Source organism: Camelus ferus, chromosome 8 (genome assembly GCF_009834535.1).
Source record: "Camelus ferus isolate YT-003-E chromosome 8, BCGSAC_Cfer_1.0, whole genome shotgun sequence".
NCBI classification, from domain to species: Eukaryota; Metazoa; Chordata; class Mammalia; order Artiodactyla; family Camelidae; genus Camelus; species Camelus ferus.
The window spans coordinates 49,340,973-49,358,815 of NC_045703.1; the positions used below are offsets into that span (position 1 = coordinate 49,340,973).

General features: G+C 32.6%; 1 protein-coding gene across 15 annotated transcripts in view; it reads right to left on the reverse strand.

The window, feature by feature from the left end:
* Nucleotides 1-17,843, reverse strand: part of AHI1 (Abelson helper integration site 1) — a 176,117-nt gene that overhangs the window by 121,294 nt on the left and 36,980 nt on the right. For all 15 annotated transcript variants that reach the window (XR_004322013.1, XR_004322012.1, XM_032484985.1 and 12 more), the window contains 6 exons: nucleotides 15,516-15,639; nucleotides 10,604-10,833; nucleotides 8,882-8,988; nucleotides 6,312-6,430; nucleotides 3,886-4,016; nucleotides 2,432-2,572 (listed from right to left, as the gene is read on the reverse strand). Coding sequence is in view for 13 of the 15 variants with exons in the window: in XM_032484985.1 (XP_032340876.1) it covers nucleotides 2,432-2,572; nucleotides 3,886-4,016; nucleotides 6,312-6,430; nucleotides 8,882-8,988; nucleotides 10,604-10,833; nucleotides 15,516-15,639 (852 nt within the window). In the remaining 2 variants the exon portion in view is untranslated. The remainder of the gene's footprint in view (nucleotides 1-2,431; nucleotides 2,573-3,885; nucleotides 4,017-6,311; nucleotides 6,431-8,881; nucleotides 8,989-10,603; nucleotides 10,834-15,515; nucleotides 15,640-17,843) is intronic.

The window sequence follows — 17,843 nt, forward strand, 5'->3', positions numbered from 1 at the left end:
CTGAAACAATGTTTCATTTTTTTCATGGTTATATACCATTCACAAAAACTGTGCTAAATCTTGCACTGCTTGAGATTACATAACTTCTTCCTAAGCTGCTGCTTTTTACAAGTAAGCAGCAAAGAGTTGGGAAAATGTGTTGAAACATTTTGAGTTTTGTTTGTAAACATGTGTTAGTATAGCAAAAACTATTCTAAATACACTGTACAAAATAATTTTTAAATATATATTATTTGAATATTTAAATTTCTAAAATATTCATGGAAATCCTTCCTCTATATTAAGACAGTGTAGACATAACATAATGTTCTTAACTTTATGCATTTACTTTCTAATACAACTGACCTAGAAGGGTACACACTCTAGTAAACAAAAGGGAAAGGCTGACCAACAGAAAGAGTAAAAGGGGAAAAAAAACTTTTTTCAATTTTATTCCATACAGAGATGCTTCTCGGCATATTAAAACATATGTTTCCATAAATTCAAGTGTATACTGGCTGGGGCGTGGTAACAACCCACTTTATCTTGTTTGTTTGTTTTAATATAATGCTTATCAAATTTACAAAGTATTTCCACAGTCCCTGTCTCACAGTATGCTCACAATAACTCTCTTAGGACAGGTATTGGTAGCAGTACCATCTACTAGAGAGGGAAGGCCAGAGGCTTGCACAAGGTCACTAAGGAAACAGAACTGAACCTAAAACCATTGTTTCTGAACTCCTAAAACACTTGGCTCTTTCTATTTACGCTTCTAGAATGGACTTCTTAGTCTAAATACCTACTGTCTAAAAACCAAATGGGCAAACTTAACTGGGCTAATCTAATGATGAACTCCTTCTATCAAAGACAAAAAGTAAACTGAAGAAAAAAGGATGAGTGGAACTTTAACTTGCATTTGTAGTGAAATTTTCAAAAGCCTAAAAAGTAAATTAGAGTTTAAATGAAACCTGTTGTAAAACTTCTTAAGAGGCCGAGGGAATAACAGTGCGCCTCTTTGCTGTGTAACAGATCCAGTTATAAAGTACTTAGGTATAACTCTCCTCCTTTATATGAAGATTTAAAGTAGACGAAAGAAAGAGCTGCTTCAGGATATATGTTTGAATTAAACAACAGATTTGGACATAGGATGATTTGAGAAATTACTTGTCTCTTCCTATAATCAGGCAGTGTTTAAATTCTGCTAGATTGTTTTGTAATAATAAGTGGTATTGTGTTTAACAATTTCACCGTGAGTAACAGTGTTCTGTAAATCTGAATATGTTAGAGAAATTCATTATTTCTGCTTTGTAAAATTCTTTAAAACAAGATAAATCTCAATTTTACACATTATTTTCAAATATAATTCACCTATAAAGGCAGAATAAAATCCACATTATGATTAAGACTTCAGATTTAGAACTTCACTCAACTAACAACTTATCACAAACATTAACCATTCACTCTGTATTAATGCAATAGGCTTAGCCAATCACATTTCGTTAATTTAAGACATTCTGTCCAAATAGTTCCACAGCAGTATAACCTACATACATATTCATATATTTATGCATTTATGACATTGTGCCTAAGCCAACTTAGCAAAGACAGTGAATGATATACATGATATCCCAAACAAACCAGAGACTAGTAAAAAAAACATTCATTTCTGTAAAAGAATTTATGTATGAAGAAGATGGAACTGTAATTTTGAGAGTGACAGCACTACCGGTACGATGCAGAACAATGAAATCCTAATTCCAGGACAGAAATTAAAGAAATATACGAAAAATAGCATAAATCCAAATAATTCTAAGAATGCCATACTATTCCTGAAAAATGTGTCCAAAGTCTTTATTTTCTTATTATTTCCCCAAATAATAGAATAGTGTAATCTCAGTGTAGAAAAAGACATTAGATTTCTAATTCTAGATCTCATTTTCATTGACACTTGACTTTTTGCCTTTTTTATGTTAAAAAACTCTCAAAACTACAACTTATTTAAACTCTGCACATTAGTAAAAAAGAAATACATAGAGTAAGAAATTCACTCAATACACAACAATAAATATTAAAGATTCATATTTCCTAAATGTTACTTACCTTTTAAATTTAGTTACCATATTCCCAAATAACTTTTAGGTAAATTTTGTTTATTTAAATTGATTTATAAAGAAAGTGATAATTACCTTTCTGTGATTACAACACCAGAGCACAACCATTATGTGTACTTTTGATGATATTTAAACTCCATAATAATAGCACTTGAGAAAAAATTAAATGTTATAATGTAATAATAATATGATCTATTTAAGCTGTTTGGCTTCTATAGTATATTCAAGAGAGCTTTGTTAATACAAAGGATGATAGTTTTTACAGAGCTCATAATTTACGGTTCAGTCTAAAATGTAAAGGTTACTCTAAATATTCTTCACTTATCAAGCAATGGACTTACCATGAAAATCATAAATATATAGAAGAATTGGCTCATTCTGCCCAAATGCACAAAATGCAACCATATTTTCAAGTGGATGATACGAAATATCTCGAATGGGTGACTTGAATGGCAGGTCAGAATACATTGCTACTTGTTCTCCTAAATAAGAAAAGACATTCAATAATTTGTACTGTCTCAGAGAGTTCTCATTATAAGATTATTCTGCAAACTTATTAAAAATACTTATAATAAGTAATGATAAAGCTCACATTATTTAACATGAAAACCTCAGATACTTATATTTGAGTACCACTATATTAAATAATTATCTTTATTTTTCATTCTATTAGCCCTTCTTTTGCTACTTTTCAGTCCAGCCTTTTCACTAAGGTTTTCAAGGCACAAAATAAAGACAAAGAACTTGTAAGCAGAGAGACCTGACTCTGAGAACTAACAGAGTTGAGCAAACACCAACTAACAAAGAACTCCAGGGAGAACGAGGGGAGGAATATCAGGACTAAAACTGAAGGAGCTCTCTGGTTGGGGAAGGTTTAGTGGGAAATTAATTTTTCTATATTTCTTCCAGAGACTGCTTGAGGTACCATCTGCTTTAAAGATACATATGGTTATAATGACTAAAAGAGGCCTATAGCAGAAGTTTAAGGAACCTATGAAAATCAGAACTCAGAAAGCAAAGAATCCAGTTTCACTGACTGCAGGGGAAAAGAGTTTTAACACTTATGAATTGATGCTAAAGTATCAAAATACAGTAAGAAAAAAAAAAAAAAAACCTAAGTGAACTGACTAGTTAAAAATGCCCAGAGGGAAAGATCAAGAAAATAAAAAAGGCGGGATCAAATCAAATGCTGTGCATTAAAGAAATTTTAAAGTAAATTTCATAAATTTCTTCCTGTTGCTAAAAAAAAAGTTTATATAGTTTTGGCTTTTCTTTTAAAAAACAAGGTGAAGCACAAATGAACTGCCCAATGTAATTGTTTCACTGAAAAAAAAAATTAAATTACAGTAATTTGGGTAAATTGCTATCACATTTCAGACATCCAAAATTCTGATAGGAATATGTTTGTTTCTAATAAAAATGTATTGTAGATGTTTAAACATCTGTATATCTAGTTATAGTCTAAATTCAGTTTATAACACTGTATTTTATGTTACAGTCCTCATTAAATACTTCTGTAAGACCGACAATATCTCATTACAGGTAAGGAAAGAATAAACCTTGAATTATAATGTGAAATTCTAAATCCATGAAAATACCAAAACAATAAAGATCAGAATTCAATATATATTTAGACTGCAGCTGAATTTTATTATGGGGTTTCCAATTTTGAAAAACATAACTGAGAACCTGAAATCAGAATTTCCTTGAAAATTATTCCATAAAATGGTAGATTTTATACTTCACCAAAAACAAAACAAAATAAAATTTTAAAGTTCAATGAAATATTATTTACCTGTTTCTGGGTTCCAAACATATACTATACCATCCTCACTTCCAGCAAAGAGAAAAGTCCCACATGGTGTCAAAGTACTATGAATCTTCTCTCGATAATTTGCTGCACCTACAAATTTCCTTGCTGCTAATCTAGAAGCAAAAAAGATTTTACAAATGTAACCTGTCTTACCCATTTAAAAGACTTGCGATAGAAAAACTTTTAAATACTTCATTTGCATTTAACAAACAATTTGTGAGAATCTGTTATGTAGGATACATTCTATGATAGACACAGAATAAGGAAGAGACAGTCCCAGAGCTCAGGAGGGCTTACAATTTAGCAGGAAAGAGAAGAAATGCATCAGCGTAAAATAGAAAGTGGATGTAGAAAGTGTCACAAAAGAAGAACAGAAAGAGCTCTTTGCAGATTTGGAAAAGAGAGATTATTTCCAGCTATGGAGCGAGAGACTACTTTGTAAACAGTACTGGAATTGATTACTAAAAAATAAACAGAATTTTTATAATCTTATATTTTTTCCATGTGTTAAATTTTAAAAACCAAACAATGAATACTTGATCTTTGCAGAAATATTAGAGAAAATATACTACTGAGTCATCTATTAAATATGGTATATGATCTTTCAGACTTTTTTCTTACATACAATAATAACAGCTAACAGTGTTTTAGTGCCTATTATGCATCAGGTAAGTACTATTATCATCCCTGGTTTACAGGGAGGGTAGTACATATACTGTTCTGTTATCCTCTTTTTTCAATCAACAAGGAATCAGAAATAATGGTCCTCCATGTCAGAAAATAAAGATTATGCATTATCATTTTAATAGGCATATATCATTGTCTAAATGTACCTTAAGAAATTTTCTATTGTTGGATAACACTTGGGTTATTTCCAGCTTTCTCTTACCATGAACATGATTTCTATGAACAATCTTGCATATTTTTTTCACTGCTTTATAATTATTTTCTTAATATAAATTCCTAAATCCAAGGTTACGAGGTCAAATACTTCTGTTGTATCTGTTTTAAGTACTTCACTTGTATAATAAACTTTATTCCCCATAAAACACCTATGAGGATGGTATATTATTTCTTCCATTTGAGTGGTGAGGAAAGAGAGGCACAGGGAGGTGGAGAAGGCAGTATCTGACTACACTCAGTGTTCCTCTAGAGCGAAAGCATGATCACAAGTGGAATACTATACTGCTTAACTAGAGAGTAACCAAACTCCATAGGCCTGGCCTTCTAAAATCTGGCTCTAATCTCTATTTGATTCCCTCTCAGCATTCCTTAGCAAGAAACCTAAGCTCATATAGACTGACTCACTCTGCCTTTAACACAACTTCTGTTATCCCAGCTCAGAACTTTATTTCAGGTTTTTCATGTTTTCCATCCCACTGAGAACACCACCATCTTGTCTCAATTCTATCCATCCTTCAAGACTGAGCTCAAAGACCAGAGAGCCCTTAACAGAAGACTATAGGATAGCTATCAACTTTACTGTTGCCATGAAAAATACAACTCTTGTATTATTTATTTATATTCATTAAAAAATACATATTGAGTACTTCCTGTCTGCCAGGTATGATGTGAGTACTCTGTCCAGAAAAAAAGAATAAGCAGATTCTAGTCCTCAAAGATCCCATAATGTAGCCTAACTGAATGTTATTTTGGAGGTAGAAACTAGATTATAAGCTCCTGATGAACTCATTTTGCTTCTCATTCTCTCACGGCACCCATGTCAGTATCTTGAACAGTTCTACATAAATACTGAACGGCTTGATGGTTAGCCCTGAAAAGATAATTGCAGAATAAACTAATAAACCACATTTGCCTTTCTAAACACAGGAGTGAAATTTTATAAAACAGCTTTCTCTCAAATGTTTTACAGGAACTTTTAACATCAAAACAAAAGCACACAAAAGAAATCCATACTGGTTTTTCCAGAACTCTGCTTCTGCCTTTTACATTAAGGATATTTCCCTTCATCTGCCTTAATTAGAAGTAAAACAAAAAGAAAAACAAGGATGTATTGATCAAAAGCCCTCTCATTCAGGTATGATAATAGATCATAATATTATGCCATATCAATATCAGAGAGAAAAAAGATATTCTTTTTTATTGTTTCTTTTTTATTGTGAAAATAAAAAGCAATTGACTACATCTCAGCCTCAGAACTGTTCACACTTAGGGTCAGATAACTGTTGTGGGGGTCTGTCTTATGCACTGCAAGATGCTTAGTAGCATCTCTGAGCTCTGTCCACCTGACAAGTGGAATAAACATTCAAAAAAGTCTCTAGACACTGCCAGAGGCTTCTGAGGAACAAAACTGCCTAGTTGAGAACCATGGCTGCATTTTATAAATGTGAATTAATTTGTTACTTATTCCATGAGTGTTTAACGTATAAATACTGAAATATACTTACATTCGGAGATCCATAATTCTCAAAGTACTGTCCTTGGTATGAATTAACAAACGTTTTCCATTGGGATGAACCTCCAAGTAACTTATTGGAATCCCCTTAAATTCACTCTCTTTAATTTCCTAAAATGATTTTTAAAAAGATTACAGAATATTACCACGGTACATTCTGTTTAAAGTGAAGCCCTTTTAAGTACACAAATTTAATTTTAAGTCATCATTTTCAATTACACAATTCAGGATGCTTTAAAATTGTTAGCCAAATTATTCCAAGTTAACTTCAGGTTAAGGATGAATATAAAGCTGATAAGATCTATTTCTGGCTGTTACATAATGTCATATTTAATTAGTATGTGTTTTTGTAGTATATTCCTAAACAAGAAGCACTTTCTACAAACACATCTTCTAACACTACATTTTCTGTTTATCATCATATAAGAAACTTTCTAATTTTTATAAATTCAAAAGTACAGGATTAGATTTCAAGTTCTATGTCGGTCTTAGATTATTTCTTCATACATTTACTTCCACTTGTCCTGAGAAAGGTAAACTATATGGTTCTTACTCTGAAATCATTTAGTTTAGATTGTAATTTTAGGCTTTTTTTTTTTTTTAATACATAAGGCAGCTATAGAAGACACCTGACTAATGTTGTCAAGAAAGACAAAAACACTGAAGGAGAATCTGCTTACACAAGGCTTGCATAAGAATTTCCAAAAGTCCTTCTAGTTTGGATTACCAGGAGAAATAAAAACATTGCAAATGCAAAACTGCTTAGACTAAAGTCTGAAGAGTCAAAAGAGGGTCTGCTTTAACCTGCAGGCAGAATACTTTATACACCTTATCCCTCGAAGTTCCCTTATTATTTCTGCTCACTTCTAGAGGGTCTCCTCTTCAGAGGTGGGTTGGCGCCAGTCGAGTGGGATACAAACTGCCACCATCCTATCAGCAGCTGAGCCCCTGCTACTGTTGTTTGATGCTAAAACTTGCTGTCAGCTACTTTTTAAAAGTTACAGAATAAAGTCAAACACTGACACCACAGATGTGGATTCCACTGATCCAAACTACACCAATTTGGGGGTGGAGATGCACTGTTGGAGGTTTGAGTAACTGGAGCAACACCTGCACACATGCAAATGTGCAAAATCAAAAACAAGGCTGCATAACAAGTTAAGTGTTAGGTATAAATTTAAGAAAGGTACTGGCAGATTTAATGTCTGTAGTATATGTTAGTGATTTCCTTCATATTTTTCTTTATTATATTCATGCTTAAACTAAAAAAGTTCTAGTTTTAAAGACCATGTCCAATGCCAGGGAGTGTGTGTAACAGCACGTGTACACTTCACCCTATGGGACAGATGAGCATAACTTTGCGTAAGTTCTCTTCACCGCTCGTTGGAGAGAACCAAGAAAGAAATGGCATTCTCCAGTCTGTATGAGGGCATCAGCTGCCAAAAAGACACCCCAGCTCATTTCTTAACTTATCGTTTTTGACTATCTCAAGTAACCACCAGGCTGCAGATTTCCAAGGTATATGTGCCTTTTGGTTACTATAGCGAGGTAAGAAAACACATGATTTTTAATACAAATAACAGACACTGCATTGTAGACTAAATGAGTAGAAACAGTGTCTTTGGAGCCTTGCCAATCCCTCAGGTATATAAGTAAACAGAAAGCTCTTTTCAAAGTGTGTGAAATTAGGCTACAACATGAATCCTAAGCCATCATTCATTAAACTGACAGACCAGATGAGAATGACTGAAAATAGACTAGACTGGTTTTTAAACAGATCTGATAGACTCAATAGATTTAACTAAAGTTCATGGAAATTCTTTTTCACATAGAGTGTCTTTTTTTCAAATGAGGACAATTGTTATAATCTATTATGAACAAAAAAACTGAACAGAAGTATAGCATATAAGACAAAAACTGTATCAATTTATATAAAACAAATTCAGGTTTAATGATTTATTCTGTATTTTTAACTAAAAAATACTAAATACACACCAACAAAATTGCTTAGTATAAAGCCATCTTAAAAATTAAAAACACCTTACTCCCCAAATGAGATTATCCATTTCTGCTGATTTAGCAAATTTCAAATGAAACAATTATTGTGATTAAATGATAGACTCCCCCTCATACTTACATAATTTTGAGAAATAGCACTGTTAACAAACCTTGAGCAGTTTCTTAGTGATGTTATTGGACCAAGAAAAAAAGAATATGAATAACAGAAAATATGTTATTACATATAGTTGGTATATAACATATACCTCATTCTGCATAAATTTCAGTAATGGATCCCTGAATATCACTGTGCAAATGAGGGCTCAAAAAAAAAAAAAGTAAAACCTGGCCAAAATGAAGAAAATTTTCACTAAGGTGCTATATTATCAATTAGCCATCAGGAAGACATGATAATCAATGGTAACTGATTTTTCAGGGACTGAGAAAAACTTAATTTCTTTGAAAAGAGAAAACAGAATGTGTTGACATCTTATTTTAAAGTCACGCGATTTGATTTTTTTCCAATTTCTTTAATTAATCCCCAAATTTGAAATGACCTTATACCTTATTTACACTCCAGTGGCGCACTGAATGTTGCACATCATTAACTTTGACGTACGTGTTCCAAACAACAATCACCCCTGTGCAGTCTCCTGAATACATGTGATGGCCTATTTAAAAAAATAAAGTCACTCACATATCAATATTACACGAAGGTAGAAACAAAGATTATGAAATTGGGAAACTATATCCCAATAAAACAAAGAACTGGAGGGCTATTAAAAGGTATTTGTTAAAAAAAATTAAACAAAAGCAAATAGTTTTAAAAAAAGGCATACAATCAAAATTCAATTAAATTTTAACAAATTCTTCATTCTTTTGAATTATTTTTGATGATTTATCTCCCTTTGCCACCTACCTGAATTTGAAAACAAAAAGAAACAAGCATCTTAGTACATGTGTACATGGCTAAAACTTCAAAGCCAAACAAATTTGAATTATCCTATATGATCTGTATTGCTCACCTTTGTTAACATATATAACCTATTTTATATTCCTAGAAAAATACCTATATTCTAATATATACAGTTGGCATGACGTCTGAGACCTGGTAGGAACTCAGTAAATGATCAGGGAATGAATAAAACTATTAAGTAACAGGTGTTCCAGTTTAACAACAATTCTTAGAGTCAACCTATCTTACAGCTGAATGGGACCTCAGAGATCATCAAGTTCAACTTCACACCCATTCAGGAATAGTCTGCAAACCATTACGAACAGATGGTTGTTCAGCAACTGTGAATTTAATATTTTACAAAGCAGCTTATTCAACCGATGAACTGCTCTGTATGTTAGAATGTTCTTTCTAATTCTGAGCAAAGAAAATAGGTCTTCTGTAGCTCAGGCCCTATATTTACCTACTGGAGAAACACAGACTGACCTCTTTTTTTCACATCTTACCAAATATTTGAAGAAATTCTTCACCTCCTTCATAATCTGAGCTACTTCTATCATGGCAGAGTCTTCAGATCCCTGTCTATCCTTGGCTGACCTGTCCCGAGTGTGTTTCACCTTATAAACATCCTTGTGGCTGGAATGAGTACATTAGCAGTATTACCATTTTGATCTAGATCCCATACTAATTAATTATAGCTACAGACATGTAGTGTCTGAAATAATGTAAAAATGACTGTGTTTAATAGATATAATGAATTTCTTTATTCTTTCAGCTGATAAAATAATCTATATTTTATGTCTTTAAAACACCATTTACAATATCATAGTCTAAGATTAAATCTTTAAATAATTACAAATTTCCCTTCTGTATGTTTCTGTACTTTAAAAAAAAATCCTGCTGCTATAATTAAAATACATATTTTCAATATTCTTTTGGGATTTTCCCCTCATCTTCCTCATTTTACCCTTAACATAAAAAACCCCCTTTAAAAAAAACCTACTAAGGGAATAATCACCAATCCAATAAAAAGTATTTATGAAATTTAGAACAGGACTGGTTGTTACAGCAACGATTATTTGAATCTAAATGTTGAGGAATTTGCTGACGTTATAATTACTCACAGAGCTCCCTCAGTGCCAAATCTATGCCTAGGACTACTACATGATCTGCAAAACATGCATAAACCTACATATGCACTAACATATTTAATTTTATTCAATACATAAAATCCCTCTCAAGCTTAAATAATTATTATCCTGTAAAATAAAAAACATTTTTAAAATTCTTCATTCAACTAGACTTCAGTTGGAATATACCCTCTGACATACCTTCAATATCAAAACAGAGAGAGTTGATGAAACTCTTGTGAGTATCAAATTGTCGGATCAGTATGGCAGGATCCTCTCTCATATCAACTTTCCATATACGTATCACAGAATCATAGCATCCTGTAACCACCAGCTCTTTCACAGCTGGATGGAATTTAGCCGTGTAAACAAAAGAAGGATGAGGTAAAACTCTGAAAGTATTTGTATTGTTTATTTCATTTTTCCATATCCTGGAAAAGGATAAAAAAGTTATATATTGCTCCTGAAAGGCAGATGTTTCTCCAAGAACCAATATAGGCAATGGATTTGATAAATAAGCAAGTGACAACAACTAATGGTAAACTAAATTTTATAACAATAAAAATAATGTGATCACATTATTTGATGGCCAGAGTTCTTTACATTTTGACAAAGCTATTTCTTATAGTTACTATCAAGCATAATAATTAGATTGCCTACTAATTGTAATCTATACTGCAAAATGAAAAACTGTATTTGTATTTAGAAATGTCTGTATTTTTTAAACCTATCTATTTTTTGACATTGCTTAAACACATATTGAATAGTTGGTAAAATAGTGCATTTAATAAAATACATATAAAAATAAAATAGGAGGAGAAATTTCAATGATTTCCCACTTAAATTGTATATAATTGCTTTTGCAAAGTGCTTACAGTTGAGGTTTAGAGAACAGGATACTCTATTAACTTTTTACTCGTAATTTCAAAGCCTACATAATGAACGTATCTCAGACTTAGAAGCCATACTGAAATTACCATATAAATACTTGAGTAAAATAACATTAAAATAATTAGAATATTTTGATAGAAAATACGCTATTAAGCACTCACTTTATGTTTAATACTCTTGTTATTTCTTCCTCTAAATAATAGGTGATTTAAAACAAATTATTATTACTGTCATTGCTATAGCCTTAACAAGAGTAAATTCTAACAGTTAAAGTGTCATGTTAGATATTCTGCATTTCTAGTCAATGTGTAAAAAGGAAAAATCTAGCAACAAACAGGAGCTTTATGAGTGTGAAGCACTCGAGTTTTAAAAATTTAAGTTATCAGAATTAGAAAAATCTATTAATTTTTAATGTGAGGATTTACAATTCATCCTTTTAATTACTAAGAATTGAAGCAAATTAAGCCCTTTTCAAAATTACTGAACAAAGAAAAAAATACAGTTGCTATTCAAGAATAACATTCTTTAAGTTTTCTCAGCAGCTGCTTAAAATACAGGATATGATCTTCAATTACTAAGAATCAAAACTAATAATGAAGGAAGTGAAAGAACATGTTTTCAAGTAAAAGTAAAGCACGTGTGTCACTGCGTAAACATTTTTACTAGTAACACTTTCAATGAACATATGTTACATGAAATATAGTACTTATTGAAAGAACAAAATCACTAACTTTTGGAGGAAATATTAAGAAAACTGCTAAAAGATAAACATTGCTAATAAATCTTAGTAGCATTATCTGAAATACTATGAAACAAGCAGAAATGAAGCAATGTATCTTAAAAACAGCTCAATATAATTAAAACACACAATATTTTAAAAGAATACAGCTTTTATATAAAAGTCGAACTGGTATCAACGATGGCTTTAGTCACCCAAGCAGTGGTAGAATCCAAGATCAAAAGAAATGCATTAATGGATCTGTCAAAAAAAATCAGGTTGATCATAGACAAAGAACAATGATATACAAATTCGTAAAGACTAGATGAACACAAAAAAATTATTAGAATTAGGAAAGGAAAAAAACATACTAAAGTTAAAACAGTATGTGTGCAGAGTGAGGACATATGGATCTATTTGGGAACCATCATATGCAGACAAGTCTTTCTGATTATATTAGGAGCTAATGATCTGTATTGTTCTCCAATTACACTGATAACTAAAGGAGATTTAGGTTAAATCCACATGGCAGAGAGCTAACCAGCGGGGAAAGGTTACTCAGGATACTAACAATAACATGTGATGGGGACCCCAAGGGAAGAGAGAAAAAGACCTGGGCAGAAACCCAACTTCTTGTCACTTTTGAGCGTTAGTGACTCTGATTCTCTTCCTTTTAACTTAGGTTACTCATTAAAGGTATTCCTTACCTTTTTCAAAACTCTCACTGTCTTTTTGGTTCTAGTCACACTGTTTATCTCCTTGCTCAGTTAATCTTTCACAATATTATTTTTAGGATATAAAGAATCCTAAAGTAGTATCAATTTCAAAGCCACATAAAGAAAAAAGTATGCTTTACTGTAATATATGTTGTGTGATGAAATCTAAGGTGATTTCAAGAAATGATAAATCTAAGCTGGATTTTAAATGATCACTATGAGCCCACTCTGGCTTATCAAAGGCACTTAGATGTTTGTTGAGTGAATGAGTTCGGCAGGAAGGGGAAGAAAAGGGCATTTAACAAAGATTAGATGTTAAGGGTATTTCGAAAGATCACGTGGGTGAGGCAGAAGGTACATGGGAGGTGCCCAGAGAAGATGTAAGGTCAATGAGGGTCATGCTTGTCATGCCATGCCAAGGAACTGGAACATCTTCCAAAGGGCAGTGGTAATCGAAGATTTTTTTTAAATCAAGGCATTATGAAAGATGGTTTTGAAAAGATAATTTTAGCATACCAAGGACAGGGGAGCTAGAGACTGAATACCGGGAAAGCTTAGTAACAACAGTTTAAGCAAAAGATAACTAACAAGGGCTTGAATTAAGGCAACAGCAGTGAGGTCAGAATGCGACAATGTGAGCCTCTCAGGAGGCAGAACTAACACACTTTAGAACTACTTCGATGTGGAAAGGAAAGAAGAGATGAGAACTACTCTTGAGTTCCCAGCTTGGGAGACAGGCTGGGTAAGGTAAGTTTTGTTTTGGATTAGAGATGCCACTAGGCAATCCAGACAGAAGTTTGTAATACAAAGTTGAATTTGGAAAAAGTGTCGGAGCTAGAAATCATTAGCATGTACATGACAGTCAGACCCAGGGAGATGAGAGAGACCAGGATAAGCACACCAACCTACAGAAGACATTGAGTAAAGGGTCCTGGGGATAAGCATTTACAGAGAACAGGCAGAAGAAAGGGAAGTGGAGAATGAGAGTGAGAATTGGTCAGAGTGAAAAGAAGAAAACAGAAGAGGCTGTAAAATGAAACCCATGACTTGAAAATATTTCAATATTTATATATTGGTCAATAATTACTGCAGTGAAGGCAAACAGGGTTAAGGACTAAAACTAGCCAGCAGATCTGAAAATTAGTAAGAAACTGGAGATCTCTCAAAAATAAGTTTATGTAAACTCACAGTGGAAGTGAAAATGAGACTAACTGGGTTGAAGGAAAGACAATGTGAGCAGAATGCTCTTGATGGTATAGAAAGAAAAATAATGTGGTAGTCTGGAAAGCAGGGAGATTTTCTTTAGGAGACTTAATCATATGTCTAAGATGAGAGGACATAATCAATAGAGAAAGATACTAAAGAAACAAGAGAGGTAGGAAATAAAAGTAACAAGACTGTGGATTGAAAGATTTGAGATTAAAAGCACAGGTCAAAGATTACTCCACACTTCCTTGTTAAGAGAGATGTACAGAGATAAAGACTGGTAAATTTATGAATATTAGGTAGGAAATCAGAGGGAAATATGGGACTTTCATGTTTGGCTAAATTTCACTGTAAACTGAAGGTAGTCATTTAATGAAAGTGGCAAGATTGTGTTTTAGTGTAGAGAACTTGAAGAGTCATGTGGTTTGGATCTGCTGCTGGAAGAATGAGAAAAGATGGCTGAATAAAGATAAATAAAAGGATTGCTCAGCAGAGATGAGAGCTCAGGTGATTTTAAGACTTACAAACCCACAGACAGATCTTACCAAGGTTATGTATTTTTCTCTAACATAGCCGTGCATCAGACAGAATGGTTATGCTTGAGAGAACAGAGAAGCCAGATGCGTTATTGGGGATATTGTTAAGAGGGATTAAAAGTAGGTTCCCAGCTAGCCAGAAATCAGGTCTTCATTTAAATATAAACTAATTAGTAATGATAACATCTTAATCAATTAGACATTTTATACTGAAAAGGATGCTGATTAATAGAAGACGGGAGCTAGACGCTAGAGGTGTCTTCAAAGAGCATGTGTTAAAAGAGCAGGAAGCAGAAGTAAATAAGGGTGAAGACAGAGTGGACCTCAAACTGCTCTCAGTGTCCATAGATATAGTACTTATGTGTATCCACTTACATTTGTTGGAATCCAATTAAGTGACATATATAAAAGCATCTTGAAAATCTGCCTAATAATATTTGTAGAATATACCCATGGTAAAACAATCAGCCAAAAAAGTGTAAATAAAACTTTAAAAAGTAGCTTTTAAATATTTTATTGTGACACTTATTAAACTGAAAGGAGTTGAATTATTTTAAGACTGTCATTCTGAAAAGTACAAATATCTGACAATCTATTAAGCTCTTAAAACAAAAGATGCATATTTGTGTATTGATCCTATACTATGCACTGAGCACCACTGTGTCCTGGCCTCTGCATCCGGCTAACAGTGAAGACGGAATCCCTGACATCAAGAGCCTATATTCCAGGAAAGATCTCAGTTGTTTAATAAACCTCATGTCAAAGTATTAACTGAACAGCATATGTAACGATCATTTAAAGACAGTGAGGACAAGAAACATTATATATTACATAAATGAAATATATTTAACAGAAACGTCTTCAGGAAAAAAGTTTTCACTACTTCTAACTTAATCAGTGGGCCTGTATGATGCATATTTAAGACAGTCCCTTGATAAGCAAGACATAACTGAAGCATAAGAGTAATTACACCACTTTATGCTCCCTTTGCTTTCCTTGAGGACAAATGTCATACACAGTGATTATTTCTCAAGTACACTACTAACCTGGCAGTGCCATCAGACGATGCAGTAAGGATACAGCGATCATCTTTTGACCAGCAAAGATCATAAATGATATTGAGGTGGCCACACAATTCTCTCATGAAACGTCCAGAAGGAATTTCATACACTAATGAAAATATTAAAAAATTAGTATGTTTCCAGACAGAGGATTCTTAATCCAATAATATAAAGATTCATAATTTATAATTTGTACATAAGGTAAGCACTAAGAATATTACACCAAAGACATTTTCATCATAAAAAATTCAAAATCTACTTAAAAATAATTTTTCATTTGCTTTAGACACAAGAATTTACATACATAAAATTTTATATGTTTACAATTAATTATTCTCATCTCTTCATTACTATTCTCCCAATAATCTTTGATAATTAATTTATTAATTAAATAACTTTTAAATTGCAATTCACTTCAAAGATTCTGTAATTTGGGCTTCATGAATAAGGTATTATTTTATCTGAAAATCAATCAAATTTCAAACAAAATTTAATTATTTGAAACAAAAAAAATTTAAACTGCACTATTGCTAGAAAAAAAGTCAAATCCTAAAAAACGATAGACATAGTAAGAGAATTAACAGAGACCTAATCTTATAAACAAGGCATTTGCGGTATCGCTATGTTATGTATACATAAAATCTTCTAAGATAATGACTTAACACAGAACAAGGTTTCTAAGTCTCTACTTCCACCTAGTGGTAAAACCAACTGTCCTTTAAGCAGTACAGAACTGGAACCGGAACAGTAAAATAAGGACCTTAGAAAATCTGCAACCCCTTATAAGCAATGAGAACACTGGCTAAAAGTATTAAAATTAACTTTTTCAGAAGGCTGGAAATTAAACAAAGGCTCACAACAATCTGAGGGACATTTATTCAAGAAAAACAATTGAATCTCGGTAAGAACACTGAGCTCTGGGGTGTTTTAATTTGACCCTGTTCCCATTCTAAAGAAAACCATATCTAAAGAATAAAGGTGTGAGGATGATTTCTCACCAATAAATAGAGATAGAAAAAAAAAAAACCCAAAAAACAAAAAAGAAATTCTGGAGTTGAAAAGTACAGTAAGTGAAATAAATAATTCAATAAAGAGGCTCATAGCAGACTTGGACAGGCAGAAGAATCAGTAAACTTGAAGATAGGTCAATTGAAATTACGCAGCCTGAGCAACAGAAAGAAGAAGAATGAAGAAAAATGAATAAAGCTGCAGAGACCTAAAAGAGGCCACAAAGTGTCCCAACACAGAAATGGGGGGAGTCTCAAGAAGTGAAGCAACAGAAAGGAGAAGAAAGAACAGTTCAAGAAATAAAGATGGAAAACTTTCCAAATTTGTGAAAAACATTAATCTGCACATCCTACAATCTAAAATTCCAAGTAGACACATCATAATCAAACAATCAAAAACCAAAGACTAAGATTATTCTTTTCCTTCTTGAGAATTAAGCAGTAATTACATCTAAATTCATATAGCTTTTTTTTTAAGCTGAGGGTAACACATATTTATCATAGAAATGTTAAAAACATATAAATCAGAATGAAAATAATTTTTTTACTGCCCAGTGCACAGTGAAAAGAAAGAACTATTAATATTCTGGAGTATGTTTCCTAAGCCTCTTTTTACCCCCAGTGCATAGGTTTTAGTGAATTTTTAAAACAGCGTAGTTGTAATCAAACTACACAAACTGTCTTAAAGCTAACAGTATTTCATGAGAAGGAGTATCTATTTAACAGATGCTAACCAAGCCAGTTATGAGTCCCTGATGGAAAAAAAGGAAATCAGCCAGGAATAAACTGTGCTAAGCCCAGAAAATTCAACACCAGTGCTTAGGGCAGATGCCCATGGAGAACTGGCTGCTTCCTGCTGAGGTGAGTTGGTTTTCATGATTAAATAAGAAGTAAAGGGAAAGCAGTTAAAGTCTCTAAGTCTAGAAGAGCATAATAATTCTCATTTTAAGGGTATGATTTTGGCCTCTCTGCTGACTTCTCTAACATAATGAGAATTTTTCATCTAGGATCTCCAGAATCCATTATAATCGTTCTAGTGCGTAACAAATTTGAGGACTTTCATAATCAAATTATTGCTGCTGTCAACCAACTTGTTAATCCTTCATGTTGCAAAATTTCTGTATTTAAAATGGAAAATGCTTTTAAAAAATCTTCCTGCGTGTTTTAAAAACAGATTTACCATCCTTCATGCTCATCCTCATTCCACTTCTGAACATACATTGTATAGAAGAGTATAAATTATAAAAGAATTGTTACTTTACATGGACAAATCTATTTTAATTTAGTAGTACTGGTAAATTACACA